The 19,623-nt window shown below is 40.7% G+C and overlaps 3 protein-coding genes across 4 annotated transcripts in view; 2 read left to right on the top strand and 1 right to left on the bottom strand.

Annotated features, from left to right (window-relative positions):
* The first annotated feature begins 336 nt into the window (after nt 1-336).
* On the top strand, nt 337-3,896 carry rangrf (RAN guanine nucleotide release factor). 2 transcript variants are annotated; one of them, XM_053484735.1, is made up of 6 exons: nt 337-706; nt 1,258-1,330; nt 1,756-1,872; nt 1,963-2,125; nt 2,867-2,961; nt 3,741-3,896. In XM_053484735.1, the coding sequence occupies exons 2-6, from the start codon at nt 1,266-1,268 to the stop codon at nt 3,847-3,849; spliced, it is 549 nt and encodes a 182-aa protein (XP_053340710.1). In that variant the 5' UTR covers nt 337-706; nt 1,258-1,265; the 3' UTR covers nt 3,850-3,896. The 2 variants fall into 2 exon arrangements, with proteins under 2 accessions (XP_053340710.1, XP_053340709.1); XM_053484734.1 differs by having other exon boundaries at nt 341-712.
* Nucleotides 3,897-7,188: 3,292 nt separating this feature from the next.
* On the bottom strand, nt 7,189-11,728 carry slc25a35 (solute carrier family 25 member 35). The gene is made up of 5 exons (XM_053485642.1): nt 11,250-11,728; nt 8,931-8,996; nt 8,485-8,637; nt 8,127-8,261; nt 7,189-7,936 (listed from the first exon to the last, which is right to left on the bottom strand). The coding sequence occupies exons 1-5, from the start codon at nt 11,619-11,621 to the stop codon at nt 7,772-7,774; spliced, it is 891 nt and encodes a 296-aa protein (XP_053341617.1). The 5' UTR covers nt 11,622-11,728; the 3' UTR covers nt 7,189-7,771.
* Nucleotides 11,729-18,411: 6,683 nt separating this feature from the next.
* The window catches only part of LOC128512578 (macrophage-capping protein-like), a 3,178-nt gene continuing 1,966 nt past the window's right edge, over nt 18,412-19,623 (top strand). The window contains exons 1-4 of the mRNA XM_053485924.1: nt 18,412-18,416; nt 18,908-19,080; nt 19,192-19,346; nt 19,484-19,623. The exon at nt 19,484-19,623 is cut by the window's right edge and continues 22 nt beyond it. Coding sequence (XP_053341899.1) covers nt 18,412-18,416; nt 18,908-19,080; nt 19,192-19,346; nt 19,484-19,623 — 473 coding nt within the window. The remainder of the gene's footprint in view (nt 18,417-18,907; nt 19,081-19,191; nt 19,347-19,483) is intronic.

The following is a 19,623-nucleotide window of genomic DNA, read 5'->3' as shown; positions in this document are numbered from 1 at the left end:
AATATTCAGGGGTTATTTCTTCTTTATTCACTTTTTTTTTTTTTTTACATTTTGGAAAAAATTGCATCAAGTCGGGATAAGAGATGAGTGATGTTACTGGTCTCCGAACTTAATGCCTTCATATTTCTCTTACACACACACACACACACACTGCACTTTCTGTATGTGGATGAGATTAAACTGGACTGTTTCTGAAACAATGCTTGTATTTTAGATGTATCTGTGTTCTCTTCACTGACTTGTGCGCTGTTAAAGTTAACTGTTTTTTTTTTGTAATTGTATTTGTTTATTTATAAATAATATATATTGGGTTTTTTTCGTCATTAAATGGTACAATTTGTACTTAGTTATTACATTTTGCCTGCATATTTTAAATATCCATTAATATAATAATTTTATCAATTAAAGCATGTTTTTTGTTATTTTATTTTATTTGTCGACTAAAGCTGAATAACTGAATAAAACTCAGGGACTGCAGTCAGCCGTGTTTCCCAAACTTTTCGTGTAAAACTACATTTCCCATGATGCAAAGGGGGCACGTGCGGTCCAAAATACTGCGTCACATCCGGCTTATGGCGGCGGGAACTCAAGTCTGACAGGATTATTAGCTCTGTTAGCTAACTAATCATTAAAAAGCCGAATTTCGCGATAGAAATCGGGTATAAAAACCGAGTTACCTCATAATTTGAAGAAATAAACCCTTCAGGTGCAGGTACATCCTTAAAATCTGAGAACTAATATTTATTTATTTTTATTATCAGCTAACACACAGCTCGATTTCGGTTTGTTTATCTTCACTAAAATCAGGATTTGTTCAGTAACATTTCACTTATTCAGTAATATTGGCAAAATATTTACACTGGGTTTACTTTGATACGTAATAATTTTATGTTATATTACCACACACACACAGTTTAGTCATAATATTAGGAGTTATAAATGTGTTCTAGTTTGAGCTGGAACTACTGTTGATTGTTTTAATTTGTTTCGTATAAAACCATGTTTTATTTCAATAAAAACCTTTCACATGAAAAAAATATTAATGTCAAAAGGTCAGTTTAAAAGTATACTGTATATATTTATAATAGATTCTATTTATAATGTGTAATTTATATTTTATAGAGCTTAGATTATTTGCCACAAAGTAAAGTCCAACTGCTTATTATAATTAAGTTTAAGTAAATTAAAATGAAAGTAAAGATTACTGGGAGACAGGGCTGTTCGTCAGTAACTGTGTGTGTGTGTGTGTACATGCAGGGTGAGCAATGACTCGGCCTCTATTCGGCGGTGCCATGTCTGCTGTCTTCCCCCTCAACACCAAAGACATCAGGTATCTCTCTTACACACACACCAACTATAGAGTGTATGCAGGTGATGTCCCAGCTTGTCCTTGATCCTGGCATTAATAATAATAATAATAATCCTGCTATCAAAAAATCCTGGCAGTGAGACGTTATAGGACGGTCAGTGTGGCAGCATCCAATCACATGACTGCAAACACACAACACGTATCAGTATTAGGGTGCTTTTATTGCATTTGTGTAACAGCCTGGGATTTAATGAGTTAAACACTACCTAAACATTACCTGCATTACCTATTAAGTCCCGTCCACTTCGACTCCATCCACCTTCGTAATGTTTCTCTGTTCTGGTGAATACATTAAACACACACACACATCATGATAATGATATAGTGCTTCACCTCTCTCTCTCTCTCTCTCTCTCTCTCTGTGTCTCTTTCTCTCTTTGTATCAGTGAGTTGAGGGAGATTCCTGATAATCAGGAAGTTTTTGCTCACACACACACAGACCAGAGCATCATCATAGAGCTGCTAGAGTATCAGAATAATGTGGAGGATTCACAGGCTGCCAGGTAACTAACGCACACACACATATGACCACACCTCCATCACAACCAGTAAGTGCTCAATCCGATGTAATCCGATGTGTGTGTGTGTGTCAGGTATCACTTTGAGGATGTAGCAGGTAGTAATAAGGCGTCGGAGTCAGGGCAGATGGAGGTGAAGGAGGTGCAGTGTGTCCCTCACGATCAGCTCGCGCTCAGCCAGTGCAGCTCGGCCTGGATCCTCACCGGAGCTCAGCTCATCTCCAAATTTAACGAGGAGGTCTCGCACACGCACACACACAGTACTACTGTACATTTAAAAAATTATTTAATATTGTCTACAAAACAATAATTGGCTCTTTGGCTGCGTCCCAAACTGCTGTTCTAGCCTGGTAATTACAGTGGTTACACACGTCTGTGCACTACTGACCCTGAGTGACCCCCACAACCCCCACAACTTAAAACCCCATAATCATCATAACTTTTAGGAAGTTCTTTAAACGGTTGTGAAATGTTTGGAAAGTGAATCCGGATGTGTATTCCACCCACTGACCGGAAACCACACTTCATGTTTCATAATAAATTCTTTAGACTCGTGGTAGCGTTTCGCCTGAGCCGCGTGATCTTGAGTCAGCGCTACAATCAACAAGCCCAAGTTTTTTTCCTAATAAAGATCAGACTCTCTCAGGCGGGGCTGGAAGTAAAATTCTAATTTTTACACATCAGACATGCCAATATATCTGATACATAGTCTAAAGAGTTTGGTGATGGATCAGATATCTAATGTTAACCCTATTAGGACTGGGCGGGGCTTTCCTGTAAAACCCGTAGATTATTATCAGAGAGATCAGTAATGATCAGTAACATTCTATGGATCACTAGGGGGCGCTACTGCGTGCTTATTTATTTTCTTATTATGCATATGGTGTGTGTGAGAGGCATGGCCACCTGTTACTCTGCTGATATGTCATTGTGGTGTGTGTGTGTGTGCGTGTGCGTGTGTGTGTGTGTGTGTCAACAGGCAAAAAACATAGTGAATATCCACCTGTGTTTATTTCGTCTGCCGCAGTACACCACTGACATCCTGATTACCTTCAACAACCCAGTCAGCATCAGGTCAGTCACACACACACACTGAGCCCCACACTGCTCTATAACATCAGGTCACTTCAGGACTCCATTCAGTTCACACACTGTATAAAACATGAGTATTTTGTGTGATTATAATGTGTGTGTGTGTGTGTGATTATAGCGTGTTTGTGTGATCATAATGTGTGTGATTATAGTTTGTGTGTGTGATCATAACATGTGCGATTATAGCGTGCATGTGTGTGATTATAGTGTGTGTGTGAGATTATAGCGTTTGTGTGATTATAGTGTGTTTGTGTGTGTGATCATAACGTGTGCGATTATAGCGTGTTTGTGTGATTATTGTGTGTGTGTGTGATTATAGCGAGTTTGTGTGATTACAGCATGTGTGTGAATATAGTGTGCGTGTGTGATTATTATGTGTGTGTTATTATAGTGTTAGTGTTTGTTTGTGTCTGTGTGTGTGTGATACTCCATGTACGATCCCTTCTGCACTCAACACGTTTCCTGAAACTCAGTCCCACCACCATTCATTCAGTCCCACCTCTACACCATACACACACACACACACATTAATTAATATTAATAAATACAGAGCTTTGAAAGAGTGTTTGATTTTAATTGATCAGTAATCAGCAGTCATTATGACATCATTAAATTTTAACTGTTTTCATGGGAGTGCTTTAATCGTTAATCTGAAACTGTTTCACCTGCATAAACTTACTGTTTACACCAGTCGCTGAGTGAGAATAACACACTCTCTCTCTCACTCTCTCTCTCTCTCTCTCTCTCTCACGCCCCCCCAGTCCACTCAGCAGTAGCAGTGGTGCGGTTACTGAAGGTGTTTGGACGGAGCAGGACTTTCACACACTTGTCCAGTCTTTTCAGCTGCTTGACCCAGGAGTGTTTGGATAACACACGCACGCAGATCGCTGAAGTGTAAATAAATGTGTGATCCATTAGATTTCTTGTTTGAAATGTTTGAGATGATTTTGTGTTTGTGTGTACTATATGTGTGTGTATTAGTTTAAAACTTGTAATACAGCAGTACTTCAGCATTCAAAACGCCCCACCTCACAAATCTTTTGGCTTAAGAACCGAAACTTTTCAAGAAGTTTGCCTTCACATGGGAAGCATTTTCAGCATACAGTCAACCGACATGAGCCAAATTAAACACCTGCTGAGTTGCATGTACGTTCGGGAACTTGCTCAGTGGAAAGCCAAGCGAAGGGAGATTACCCATGAGTGTTAGCAAGGACGGTAGCAAGAAGAAAAGGGAGCCGCTTTCAGTTTGGTTTTTAAAGCATCCGGTGCCAAGAGGAATCATAAATTAAGGTTAAGTGATGTTTACTGTCTATTTATATTGTCTACATGTCTCTTCTAAATGTTTAGTTTTTATACACAAAATTATAAAGTTAAGTCGGCTTTTATTGTCACTTTAACCATGTACAGGTCAGTACACAGTGAAACGAAACAACGTTCCTCCAGGACCAAAGTGCTACATACAACATAAAAAAACAAGAACTAACTAGCTAACTAAGAAACCTAATTGACCGACTAGCTAAGACAAAACAGATTAACATTATAAATTTACAAAAAACTAAGTACCTTACAAAAAGACAAAATAAGTAACAGAGCCCATACTCACAAAGCTTCGTATCTTAGCCTAAAAAGTCCCAGCTGGGAGTCTGAGACTAAATATGATTTAGAAAACATTTTAGAGCAACTGTGAGTAAGGAAAGTACAAAAACCTTTATCTTAGTGAGGAGGTGAGGTTGACCCTGTTGCTAGGGATGATGCAGCAATTCAAGGACTGAATGATAAAAAATAACCTCTGACCTCTTTAAAGGTCTTGAAATGTGCTCTTTGTGAAAATAGGATATATGATAATAGAACGGACAGTCAAATCTTAATGTTTGTATATGAAGAAATGGTATAATCATGAGTACAGGCTACTTTATGTAAAGTGTCTGCTATAGGCTAAATATCTTCAAGTTAATTAAACAGCCAAATGTTGAAAATGTGTCTATTGTTGAAGCAACCGATTTCCACACACAGTAGGTACTATACAGTATTTAAGTTCTCACATTTATTTACCAAACTGATTTTATTACTTGTGATCTATTTCAAATTGATAAGAGCAAAATAGCTCAGCTTTTACCAATTTACATGATTACAGGATTACACGTTTGGATGGTATGTAGCCAAGAATCTTCTGAAAGAGAGTAAAACAACAAGAAAACCAACTTGGACAGAAGAGCAGTGTTTTCTTTTACAGCTTTACGTTCAGTGTTTGGAGAATATTTCTTCTTTCCGCCATTTTGTCTTCTGTTATAGAAACTCTTAAGCCTCCTCTCCGCTCTTAACAATTTTTACCTTAGGAGTTGTTTTTAGGATTAAGATATCTTGTGAATAATTTTTACCTTTACTAAGATTTTATCCTAAATTTAAGGAAGAAATTCTAAGAACTTTCGTAAATTTTCGTCACTAGGAACAAATTTTAGCCTTGTGAATACAGGCCCTGATGTGCAACCAAGAGCGACAACACGACAAACAACAAAATTATCCTCGGCCTTTTTAGGTAGAAGAGACGCTGTTGGGCTTTCTTGTGCAGAGAGCTGTATTGAGGGACCAGGTGAGGTTCTCCTTCAGGTGGACACCCAGGAATTTGGTGCTGTCGATGATCTCCACAGAGGAGAGTGGTCGCTCCGTGTCCTCCTAAAGTCAACAACCATCTCCTTTGTCTTATCGATGTTCAGAGACAGGTGGTTGTCTTTGCACCAGTACGTTAGCCTCTGCACTTCCTGTCTGAACGCTGACCTGCTGACATGGTTGGAACTGTGTGTTCCTACACAGTCGTGAGACAGCAGTGTAAAAAGCAGGGGACTGAGTACACAGCCTTGGGGAGCCCCAGTACTCAGTATGGGGGTGCTGGATATGTAGTTCCTGATCCAGTTACAGAGGGAGGTGTTCAGCCCCAACAGACTGAGCTACCTGATCAGGTGTTGGGGGATGATAGTGTTGAATGCTGAACTGAAATATTTGGGAAAATGTTTTACAATATGGAATTTCACCTTAAGAACTGAGGTACTGCTGTATTAAACTGCTCAAGACAAATCAGATAATGAACATTACTGCTGATGAATCGAATCAACAGCCTACTTACGATTCACAGCATGTGTTTGTGTGTGTGCAGGATGCTGGATTATTTTGTAGAGAGACAAAAACTCCTGTTATAATAAAGAAAATAAAAAGTTTGTTCTACATGAATAAACACACGCAGACGTTTTTTAATAAACACTTTATTGTGTTAGTTTACTGTTTTACAGACTGAATGTCAGCTGTATTTACTTACACACACACACACACACACACACCAGTCCTGTGGGGGACGTTAGTGTTTAGCAGCAGTGTTAGTTCCTGATGTACAGCAGATTATTCAGTTCAAGTTTATTTATTTATTTATTCAGTGGTTTTAACAACACGCACTGTAAGATAGCAGCTTTACAGCAATGTGTGGGTGTCATTCTACTCTCACACACACACACACACACACACACACAGCCTGTGTACAGTATCATGTCATACAGGTTTGTGAGTCAGTAAGGCTTCAGGTGAGGTGTTCTTTACGTCACACTCATTTAAACTTAGTCTCATATTCAAAACACGTTAAACCTGCTCTGTGTGTGTGAGAGAGAGAGAGAGACATTCCTAGGAGGGACCAGTGTATGGAAATGTAAGACATGTCTACATGCCCTGTAGGAGACTGGAGATGATGAAATATGTTTAATAATAATTTATTAAATAATTAATAAATAATAAATTAACTACACAGCCTTAAAGGACTGAAGGTTAAAGCTGCCCTGTGTCTCATCTCACTGCCGTTATCTCACGTTATTATTCTGAAGAGAATACAAAAATAAACAATACACTTATCACCTTACTCCTGATGTTATCACTCCATAAACATTTATTATTATTATATCAGTGCTGTATATGAGTATCGTGCGGTGTGGTCCTGTACTGTGGTGTAAAATCAGATACTCTGGTTAGAATTTAATTCACTCCGCAGTGAAGTGTGTAGGAGTGTTATACCACACCGGGTCACTACTATAGTTTATTTTATTTCAGCGGTTTTATTAGTGTTTCTTTGTGTAGCTTTCAAAAAAAAAAAAAAAAAAACCTCAAAAGTCCCTTCTGGGAAACCATTAACCCCTCCCATGCATATATATATATATAATTTACTGTTGTTTTTTTTGTTTGTTTGTTTTTTATCTTACTTTAATTTTATGTGTAAAGTGAATATAGTCTATACAGTAATGCTGTAAGTGCCTGTGGGGGTGATTTAATTACATCTTATTTAGCATTACATCATAGATGTGCAGATGCTGTAAATCTGTCTGATCTCTGAGATCGGACCGATTCGTTTTAAGACCTGTGTTTGAAACCTCAATGTTACAGAGAGATGTTTCCTTATGAGTGTGTAAATATTTGGATTTTAACTGTATGTGGAGTTTGTTAGTGTGAGGGACACAGAGAGACGTTTTCTCATCACTGATCGGGACCATGACGCCCTGATTAACGTGTACATTAACATATATCTGGCTAAAATAAAAGGAACACTCACGGGGCCACCTAATTTATTACATCTTCTGTAGGTAGAAAGGTATCCTTCTGTATCCTTAAATTTCCTTCTTTTTTTCATCACACTGAATCTCCACACCTGAGATAATCAGCTCCAGTCATTTTCTCATCATTACTGTGACTTCTACACGATTTCATACTTTACACACAGGCCATTCCTTTCTATCTGTGTGTGTGTGTGTGTGTGTGTGTGTTAGCTGTAGTACAGTGCTCGTAGTTTGTCCCAGAACAGCAGCGAGAGGATCGTGTGTGGTCCGAGTCTGAAATAGGACGCGCCCAGACCTTTATACAGACCAGCGACTCCCTCTTTCTTCAGGGTCTTAGAGAAACAATCCATGAAGCCTCGGTACAGCTCACCCTGCGCGCACACACACACACACACACACAAACACAGGTACATCTGAATGCTTTACGTGTCACATGAAATTCAGGTTGTCTGTTTTTCAGTCACAACTGTAAACGTGTGTGTGTGTGAAAAAACCCCGCTCCCAAATGCCTTTACATGTGTCAGAGTGGGCGGAGTCAGGGGTGAGGTGAGCGGTCCTCACCTTTCCCCGGAAATCCACGGGCTGATTGTAGAGTCGTGTGCTGACGACATCAAGTGGAGTCATGAACAGAACCACCACCACGCTGCTGACCATCCCGGAGCAGAGAGGAACCATCCAGCTGTGCGCTGAGAATATCTGCAGAGAGAGAGAGAGAGATAAAGAGACAGATAACGTAAGAAAAAGGAAGACACAAGGAGAGATGTGGTTAAGTGAAGGTGTGTGTGTGAGAGAAGAATTTTCTTTTTGACACCCATTTGGAATGCATTTAATCTAAACCTGAATGTCTTGAATTTCTGTCACACACTGCATCTGACCTGATTGTGTGTGTGTGTGTGTGTGTGTGTGTGTGTGTGTGCACCTGTTGATCAGTGAGGATTTCTTTAGTGATGGAGAAGGTGGAGAGCTGAGACGCAGAACCCACGCTGACCCTCGGCAGCGCCGCACTGGAACCTCGCCACAATCCCATAATGCCGTGCTCTCTGTGGATCACAGACAGAGCGTGCATCATCCCCTACACCACAGACACACAGACACACAGACAGTGAAAATACTTGTAATAAAAAGAGTGAATCCAAAAGCATAACTTTATAATGAACGGTATAGTTGTAATTATTGTTTTTAAAGGTGTAATTCATCATTATAACAAACTTTTTTCTATTATAACAAACCTGTTATAACGAACTATTTCTAGATGTGATTCCCAATTCCAGCCTCGCTCACTTCCCCTTGGTCACTACAGTGGGGGGAGTCTACATGTCAGGGTTGAGGTGATCAGAATGGAGACAGAGGGCGAGTGGGACTCACCTGGTGCTTGTACTGGTGTCCCACAGCTATGGAGGACATGGACTGACTCTGCAGGTGTGTCTTTACCTGGAACGATACACAGTGTGTGTGTGTGAGAGAGAGAGAGAACGCAGACCTTCTCATTTACATTCATTTGTTTAACTCAGATCATGAACCTGCAGTAGAAACCCAGACACACTGGTGCTTTGTTACAGCTGAGAACACACCTGAGCAGGTAAAGCAGCAACACACACCCCACTGACATCAGAATACAGAAACACTCACATGACCGAAGGCAGGGCATGCTCGGAAATCCCTCACACACCTCACAGAATAATTCATTATTTTCTGATAACATTTTATTTTTATGATCATTAAATTTGAACATAATTAATCATTTTTTATAATCATGTAAAAAAAAAAAAACAGATCTGCCCATGTGTCCTATTACCATCTCAGGGAGTTTTTCCCTCAGCACCGTCGCCCTCGGCTTGTTCATCAGGGACCATCTGATCATTCTGATTCATACATTTTCTCACACATTTTATAACCATATCTATAATTTATAACCCTGACTATACAAGACCCCTCTTGTTTCTTTACTCAGAGGGTCAGAGGGGTGACGGCTGGCCTTGTGGTGCTACAGGAGGAGCATGAACAAGCTCTTGTTTAAGCTACTCCATTCGTTGTTAACGTTGTTGTTGTTTTTTGTCTTTTCACTGTTTTGTTCTGGAAGCTCTGTCACTAAAACAAATTCCTTGTACATGCAAGTGTACTTGGCAATAAAACTTTTTCTGATTCTGTTGGAGGGGTCTGTAGTCCTTGAGGGTCTGGCTGACTGGAGCTTTACGAGTGATGTTTGGTCTGGTCTGTGCTCTAAACATTGAATTTCAAAAGAACTGCATGTACAGCTATGAAGCCATCAGAACCAGTTCTATTGGACCTGGAGAGACACGCTCCCCTCAGATTCACATGCTGTGAAACAAACTCTTGTTGCCCTTTTTCTTGTGTGTCTGACGCACTGGGGGAAAAACGTCTTCAAAAGTCAAATCTTTGCTAGTTTTTGAAAATGGTTATGATATCGTGATATAAAAGAATCAGTAAAGATACTGATTAACATCTGGTGTATTTTATTGACCTTTAAGTCCTGTGGTATGAAGATCAATGTTTAACTTTGACTAGTTTTGGAAGAATAAAGTTTTTTTTGTAATGTTTGTGTGTTTTATTTGTTGGGCTATTGCCAATTTGTTTCTTATGGAAAAACAATCACTTGAACCAACTACTTCAGTGAGTCACAATGGGAGACAACTTACCTTTTTGAGTAGATGAAAAGCTGGGCATAAAGTCAACCCTAGAGAAATATGTTTATTTAATCCCACAACCAATACTACTTAAATTGACTTACTGTAAATATTAGAAGTTGAGTCAACTTAAGATTTTATACTGGGTACACATTGTGTCAACTAAACAGCAATGTAAAATATTTTGTTTGTCTAGCAAAAGTATTATTTTATGTGTATTTAAAATAATAATTTTGAGTAAACCTAAAAAATCTGTGCAAGTGTTACTAAATTTTTTTAACACTGATGCGGATTGCCCAGCCAACATAATCGCTATCAAATATTATGTTAGAACATAAATTCATTTGTTAATGGTTTACAAATTACATGAGACAATAAAATAATACGAAAATATGCATGTTGTATATGAAAATATTTAAAATGGAAAGATTATTTTTTTTCATATACAACATGAATACGTTCATATTGTTTATTTTATAATAAAATATGTTTCGTCTCATTTTTTATCAAAAACAACATTTATTTGTATTATATATAAATATGTATTTGCATATTCATGACAAAGTCCTGAGAAAGAAATGTGCCACAAAATAAACATTATACAAGAGTGCCTAGGGTTTATTATAATAGTAATATCATATTTGATAATAATAAACCTATGAATTTATGTTCTGATATAATATTTGATAGCGATTATGTGTGTGTGTGGGGGGGGGGGGTGTCGATCCATGGCAGGGGGGCATTTTAGTGTATAACACCGGTCCCAGGTCTGGATAAAATGGGAGCGTTGCATCAGGAAGGTCATCCGGTGTGGATCGAACGCTCGCCCCGAGACTGACCACAAGCACTTGAGAAACGCCTTATATACATCAAACTCAACTGAACTGAGTTAAAAGTCAACCCTGACATGGGAATGACGTCATCCGGTCTGTAGCGCTGACGTATGTGTGTGTGTGTATTTTTAAAGCATAAAGGCGTCACAGTGCAGATTCTGACGTGTACACACACACACACACACACACAGGGTTGTGGTCCTCACCAGGTAGATGGGGCTGCCCACGAAGGCCGCCACGACCCCCGACGCCGCCCCGGCCGCGCTGCTCCTGCCCGTGTTCACGCGCCCGTCGGTGTGGATGTACCCGGCCGACTCGATGGCGGCGTACGAGCCGAGTCTCACCCCGTTCATGAAGAACTGGTAGAACAGCCCGGGGACCAGCCCCTTCTGCAGCGCGCGCGCGCCCTCCACGCGCCCGATGGTGTAGAACGCGTGGAAGACGTTGCGGTAGTGCACGCGGTACGAGCCGCGGCTCCGCATCTCACCCTGCAGCTGCATCCGGGTCTTCACCACCTCCAGCGGGTTCGTGAACAGGCACGCGCCGCACGCGGCCAGCCCGCTCAGCAGGAAGTCCATCAGGAGGATGAGGAGGATGAAGAGCAGGACGTTAAACCCCCTCCCCCACCCGCCGCCGGTTACAAAGCGCAGAACCGCAGGGACGAGAGCTCACTCTGTAACACACACCGTCCATGACTCCGCTCTGCCGGTGTGTGTGTGTGTGTATATATGTCTCAGCTCCTCCTCTCACACACACACACACACACGCAGTTTCTCCTGATAAATAGGGAATAAGAATAACACGGCACTGCTGTCATTCATCTGAGGATGCTCAGTGTCAGTTTCACTCCGCCTCCTGTGATTGGACAGCTGGAGCACGAGGCGTGACACGCCCACCTTGGTGACACTGCAGCCAACCGAAATTCCAATGAAACTGAAGGAGGGGGAGGGGAGGGGGGTTGTTAGGGAATTTTCCTTTAAAATTCTCAAATATTTTCCCCTAAATTTTCCTCAATTCATAAGATATAAACATTACAGGAATGCAGATTGCACACAGTACAGTATGACACACTTATTACTGTTTTACTGTTTCAGGAAAATGCAGAACTAATGCAATTAATTGAATACATTTATTTAAAAAAAAATACTACTATATTAATGAATTCATCCCCACCAAAAAAAAAACACTAACACAAGTGTGTTCGTAATAAGTAATAATAGGAATAAGTAATAAGTAAAAGGAAGTAGTAAATAAAATGAAATTAAATGCAAAAAAAAAATCCACGAACGAGACATAAAATAGACAAAAGTAGAGTAGAATATTACTCATTAGTGTTGTACATAATATTGCACATGGTATTAAAGAACCCAGGCATACATTTAGAATTTATGATTTTCTACTCAGATTCAATTGATACGACTGAAATTAGTTCATCATCACTTTACTCTTCTCCAAATATAATCAGGATCAGTAGATCAGTTCAGATCAGTAGTCTATCTATCTATCTATCTATCTATCTATCTATCTACATTTGTCATGCTAAATCACAATATACAAATAAGAAAGTTGATAAACAGGTTGTTTCACATACACACACACACACCCACACACACTAAATGCAGATTGTAGGCTTATTTAATACAGCTGTGTTTCCCAAAGTGCCCCTGGTGGTTATCACCCAGATGAGGATGGGTTCCCTGTTGAGTCTGGTTCCTCTAAAGGTTCCTTCCTCTTGCCTTCTCAGGGAGTTTTTCCCTTTAGTGCTGTCACCTGCGGTTTGCTTTTCAGGGATGATATCATAATTTATACTTTTTTCTAAAAGGTTATAATCTTTAAAAAAAAATTGGACTAGTGTTAAACGAGATATAGAAATACAGTTTTAATGAATTCATAGTAAAGGAGTGAAGACTAAGGCAGGATTAAAGTCCTCTCCTTTGCTACCAATTGTTCGAGTTGGGAGCATGACGAGACATAGGACGGAATAATAATATCTCTCTCTCACTCTCTCTCACCCACACACACACACACGCACACACACACACACACACACTTTTCTCTTTTTTGTGTAGATGTAGGTCAGGAAGTGTTCTAGTGTTCTACTCACAGGTTTTGTTTTTAGTCTCATAGAAACACACAAACACTAACCTAGACAACTAGACAAGCAGGTTTAAAGCACAGTGGAGACAAAACACCAAACACTGGAGCCATTTAGTAGCTGCCAGAGCCATACCTTCATCATGAAGTTTTAAAGATACACACTCGACTAACTTCATAGGGCAAGATCAAACCTTTAATAACGTATTTCATCAACACACAATACACTCAGAAAGTATTTCTTCATAATATTTATTCCATAAACATAATTATTCTATGTTCATGGGGCGACAGCACTGCAATGCGAGCTAATGTGTGCTAACACACACACACAATGTGTAAAACAACAAAAGTAAAAAATTAAGTGCACACAGTAAATTGTTAACTGCGATGGATTGGCAGCCTGTCCAGGGTGTACTCCGCCTCGTGCCCTAAGCCTCCTGCCATAGGCTCCAGGTCCCCGTGACCCTGAATACAGGGTAACGCCGTATAGAAGATGAGTGAGAGTAAGTGAGTCAATTGTGAGTCACCACACGCATCCCAGAGAGACCACACGGGGCATCCATGTGACGAGATCTCCAACCAGAAGAGGGAGACCAGGACGAGTCAGACAGGTCCAGAGGGCAGAGGGGGTCTGGATCACTGGCAGCTCAGGAGAGACATGTATAGTGAAAGAAAGAGAGAGAGAGACAGAAAGAGCTAGACAAAGAGAAGGAGAGAAAGTAGAAGGAGAGACAACAGGTATGGTCACATAATGTATGAGGTGAATGTATATTTTGTGCGCACTGCAAGCAGGGACTCCGGCAGGACTAACTATGACATTATACCTAAAAGGGAGACCATTATCGGTCAAAGTAGTATTTTAAAATGGATGTGAAATTTCACAGGAAGCCAATGAAGTGTGGATAAGATCTGATCTTCTGGTTCTAGTGAGGACTCTCGCTGCTGCATTCTGGACTAGCTGAAGCTTGTTTATGCACTGAGTTGAACAACCAGACAGTAAGGCATTACAATAGTCCAACCTAGAGGTGATAAAAGCATGAACTAGTTTTTCTGCATCGTTTAGTGACAATATATTTCTTATCTTGGCAATATTTTTGAGGTGAAAAAATGCTATCCTGGTAATATTATCTACATGAGCTTCAAATGAAAGGCTGGAATCTATAATCACACCAAGGTCTTTTACTGTTGCACTCGATGGAACAGAAAGGCCATCTAAAGTTACAGAGTGATCTAGAATCTTACTTCTAGCTGCATGTGGTCCGAGTACCAATACTTTTGTCTTATCAGGATTAAGCAGAAGGAAGTTAATAAAATCCAGTCTTATATCCTTCACACATTGATAAACTTTATTAAAAGATGTTTTTTTCTCATCTGGTTTTGCTGAGATATATAACTGTGTGTTATACGCCTAAAACCGAACCCTGTGGAACACCAAACTCCACTAGAGAACATGCAGAATAATCACCACTTAAGTCTACATACTGATAACGATGGGTCAGATAGGATCTGAGCCAGGAGAGGGCTGTACCCTTAATTCCTACTACATTTTCTAATCTGTGAAGAAGAATACTATGATCAATGGTGTCAAAAGCTGCACTGAGGTCGAGTAACACAAGCATAGTTACACAACCCTGATCAGAGGCCAATAGGAGGTCATTTATGGAGTTAATTATGTGCCAAAATTTAACAAACAAACACAATCTGGTTTGCAAAGAAAAAAAACGACTTTCTCACAAATGCAGCGTTTTGCAAACAAACACAATCCGATTTGCAAAGAAAAAAATTTGACTTTCTCACAAATGCGCCGAACGTATTTTCTCACAAATGCACCCAACCTATTTTCTCACAAATGCAATGGAGCAACTTCCTTTTCCAAAACAGTAGATGGCGCTATCGGTCAATTTACTCTATTCTCCCGAGACCTCAAACAACGTGTTTATATGGTTTACCCTTATGTCCCAGAGGAATATGAGTGGGGAACAGTTTTGAGGTGTCCATTATATATTCAGACAGCCAGACATATTAACACTCCACTATCTTTAGGATAGAGCCCTGTAGGGGAATAATACAGTTATATCAAACCACAGCTGCATTTTAATGAACTATTGAATTATTAACTATAATTAGTGATCATATCTACATTTAAATAATCTGTGTCTGTAGTACAATACTACATTGTAGACAGCTGTTGCAGCGCGAGGTGTAGATACAGTAAGATGCAGGAATCATTGTATTAGACTGCATGAAATTTATGAAACTTTTTACAAGCAGGTTTGTAATAGAATTCTGTCTGTAATTCAGTATGTTTACTGTTCATTTATAGCTTCCCCCCCCTTCTTATAACTTTTTTAAAGATTATTTAAATGTAGATATGATCACTAATTATAAAAGATGTTGATGCATCATGTCGCATACGTCCGTTATGGATATAAAAAGCCAAACATGATGGCAGTTCTTTCAGCCTTCAATAGTTCATTAAAATGCAGCTGTGGTTTGATTCTCGCAGAGGTTAGATTCTCAAAATAAATATTAAAATCTTCAGCAATTAACGCCTTGTCTACAGAAACGAATAGGTTTGAGAGGAAATCTGCAAATGTAAGTTATGTTACTACAGAGAAGTTCAGCATTAAAATTGTGTTCGTGTTTTTGTTCGATAGTCAGAGTATCATTGCTTTCATCCTGATCTCAGATTACTGTGTGTGTGTGTGTGTGCATAAATATTTTTAAACAAGTGAGCAAATTTATAAATGAATAAAAAATAAAGTTACAAAATCTTAACACACACTGGAATTAACGAGAAGCTCTCAGAACACAGAACACCTGTTTTAATAACTGATTGAAAATCAGCCATCAACTCTGTGTGTGTGTGTGTGTGTGTGTGTGTGTGGTATTGTTGTGGAGGCAGTGATGTGTGTGTGTGTGTGTGTGTGTGTGTGTGTGTTTGGTATTGATGTGGGGGCAGTGATGTGTGTGTGTGTGTGTGTGTGTGTGTGGTATTGTTGTGGAGGCAGTGATGTGAAAACGAGTGCCTGAGCTCATGAAGCTGTCATTCAGCAGTTTGTGAGGTGTGTGTCATTACAGACGAGGAAAGACCTGAGAGAGGTGAGTTCACACACACACACACACACACACACACACACACACACACAATTATTACTTAAAAGAAATAAACATACTGAATACATAGCAGTATTTTAAGTCTGTGTTCTACATCTCAGTTCTACACTGCACACCTCCCATGGAGTTTCCCTTAGAAAGTGTGTGTGTGTGTGTGTGTGTGTGTGTCAGTACACTGTAAGTTAGTTATTTCTTTATGTCAGTCTTCTCTGTGTGTCAATACTCAATACTTTGTGTGTGTCAGTACTCTGTGTGTATGTCTGTACTCTATTGTGTCAGTACTCTGTGTGTGTCAGTACTGTGTGCGTGTGTGTCAGTACTCTGTGTGTGTGTCAGTACTGTGTGTGTATCAGTACTGTGTGTGTGTCAGTACTCTGTGTGTGTCAGTACTCTGTGTGTGTGTGTGTGTGTGTGTATCACTACTTTGTGTGTGTCAGTACTCTGTGTGTGTCAGTACTGTGTGTGTATCAGTACTGTGTGTGTGTCAGTACTATGTGTGTGTGCCAGTACTCTGTGCGTGTCATTACTGTGTGTGTGTCAGTACTGTGTGTCTCAGTACTCTGTGTGTGTGTGTCAGAACTCTGTGTGTGTCAGTATTGTGTGTGTCAGTACTCTGTGTGTGTGTGTCAGAACCCTGTGTGTGTCAGTATTGTGTGTGTGTGTCAGTACTGTGTGTGTCAGTACTGTGTGTGTGTCAGAACTCTGTGTGTGTCAGTACTGTGTGTGTGTCAGTACTGTGTGTGTCAGTACTGTGTGCGTGTGTGTCAGTACTCTGTGTGTGTGTCAGTACTGTGTGTGTATCAGTACTGTGTGTGTGTCAGTACTCTGTGTGTGTCAGTACTCTGTGTGTGTGTATCACTACTTTGTGTGTGTCAGTACTCTGTGTGTGTCAGTACTGTGTGTGTATCAGTACTGTGTGTGTGTATCAGTACTGTGTGTGTGTCAGTACTATGTGTGTGTGCCAGTACTCTGTGCGTGTCATTACTGTGTGTCTGTCAGTACTGTGTGTGTGTGTGTCAGTATTGTGTGTGTCAGTACTCTGTGTGTGTGTGTCAGAACCCTGTGTGTGTCAGTATTGTGTGTGTGTGTGTCAGTACTGTGTGTGTCAGTACTCTGTGTGTGTGTGTCAGAACTCTGTGTGTGTCAGTACTGTGTGTGTGTCAGTACTCTGTGTGTGTCAGTACTGTGTGTGTGTCAGTACTGTGTATGTTAGTACTGTGTGTGTGTCAGTACTCTGTGCGTGTCAGTACTCTGTGTGTCAGTACACTGTTTATGTTAGTACTCTGTGTGTAAGTACTGTTTGTATTTCAGTACTGTGTGTGAGTCAATACTGTGTGTGTGTCACAATACTCTGTGCGTGTCAGTACTGTGTGTGTGTGTCAGTACTCTGTGTTAGTACTCTGTGTGTGTCAGTACTGTGTGTGTGTCAGTACTGTGTGTGTAAGTACTGTGTGTGTGTCACAGTACTCTGTTTGTGTTAGTAATGTGTGTGTGTCAGTACTGTGTGTGTGCGTGTCAGTACTCTGTGTCAGTACTGTGTGTTAGTACTCTGTGTTAGTACTGTGTGCGTGTCAGTACTCTGTTTGTGTCAGTACTCTGTTTGTGTCAGTACTCTGTGTGTGTGTGTGTCACAGTACTCTGTGCGTGTCAGTACTGTGTGTGTATGTTAGTACTCTGTTTGTGTCAGTACTGTGTGTGTGTTAGTACTCTGTTTGTGTCAGTACTGTGTGTGTGTCAGTACTCTGTTTGTGTCAGTGCTGTTTGTGTCAGTACTCTGTGTGTGTCAGTACTCTGTGTGTGTGTCAGTACTCTGTGTGTGTGTGTGTGTGTGTGTCACAGTACTCTGTGCGTGTCAGTACTGTGTGTGTATGTTAGTACTCTGTTTGTGTCAGTACTGTGTGTGTGTGTTAGTACTCTGTTTGTGTCAGTACTGTGTGTGTGTCAGTACTCTGTTTGTGTCAGTATTTTGTGTGTGTCAGTACTCTGTGTGTGTCAGTACTCTGTGTGTGTGTCAGTACTCTGTGTGTGTCAGTACTCTATCTAAGACAAATTAAAGCAGAAAACTATAAAAATTCAAAAGTTTCATATACTTTTTCTATGAGTAAGTTCCACCAATCAGTGGTAACATCTCAGTGCAGTAACATGAAGCCCAGTATGGCGTAGGTTCCCCTTGTGCCACCACGACAGCTTCGTCCCCTCCGGGTGTGGCTCCGCAGTATTTCTCTCAGTATTTTTTTTTTTTATTTTAATAAATTGCGTTTTAGTGCTGTTATTAAATTGCCATATTAAATTGTATTATATTATATCGTAACATATTCTATTGTTTTATATTATATTATACCCAGACTGTTGGAAATCATAGTGTGTGTGCGTGCATGCGTGTGTGTGTGTGTGTGTGTGTATGATCGGTTAGCCTAATAAATAATTTGTGCGGTGTGATTAGGGCTCGTTTTACAGGTGCATTATGGGGGATCGCTCACTCTCACCTCGTCCTGTGCTCGCTTTGTTGCTGCTTAACGTAGCGTCACACTGACCTTTGACCTTTGTGCATCACCACGTCTTTATCTTTTCATACCCTCCATCCTTCATTGCATCTAATGTTCTATTTCTCTCTCTCTCTCCTACTGTGTGTGTGTGTGTGCGTGTGCAGTGTGATGTTCCCGTTTGACGTGTGTGTGTTCGGTGATGGTGTGTTTGGATGGAGGGTGGAGAAGATGGAGGCCGTGCTGCTGGACCACAGGCAGTTGGGTGTGTTTTACATCGGAGACTCATACATCATCCTGAACAAACACAGCGAGGGGGCGGAGCTACACATGTGGATGGGTGAGCAGTGGAAGTCACATGACCACCACCGCGTCCTAAACAGAGCACAGTGCATTTGAGACGTACGAGTCATATCTAGTCCATTCCTGACCCCTGACCTGTGACCTGTAGGGGCGGAGTCTTCGCGGGATGAGCAGTGTGCCTGCGCCATGTTGGCCACCCAGCTGGACCAGTTCCTCAGAGGAGACGCCGTCCAGCACAGACAGGAGCAGGGACACGAGACAGACGAGTTCCTGCAGCTTTTTCCCAACGGAGTCAGCTATAAGGTACACGCCTCCCCTCATTTACATATCGACTCTGATTGTTCCAGGGACACATCACAACGACGAAGCCCCGCCCCCAAATCAGATTTATACAGTAGGACCGAGTATGTTGGAGTTTTACATTCTGTGTGTGTGTGTAGAGGGGGGGTGTAGAGTCTGGGTTCAGGCAGGTGCAGACGGAGTGTGTGTTGGTGCCACGCCTTTATCAGGTTAAAGGGAAGAGAAACATCCGTGTGAGAGAGGTGGAGCTGAGCTGGAGGAGCTTCAACAGTGGAGACTG

This window comes from Clarias gariepinus, chromosome 24, assembly GCF_024256425.1.
Source record: "Clarias gariepinus isolate MV-2021 ecotype Netherlands chromosome 24, CGAR_prim_01v2, whole genome shotgun sequence".
Taxonomy (NCBI): domain Eukaryota; kingdom Metazoa; phylum Chordata; class Actinopteri; order Siluriformes; family Clariidae; genus Clarias; species Clarias gariepinus.
This window is presented reverse-complemented; position numbering and strand designations above follow the sequence as displayed.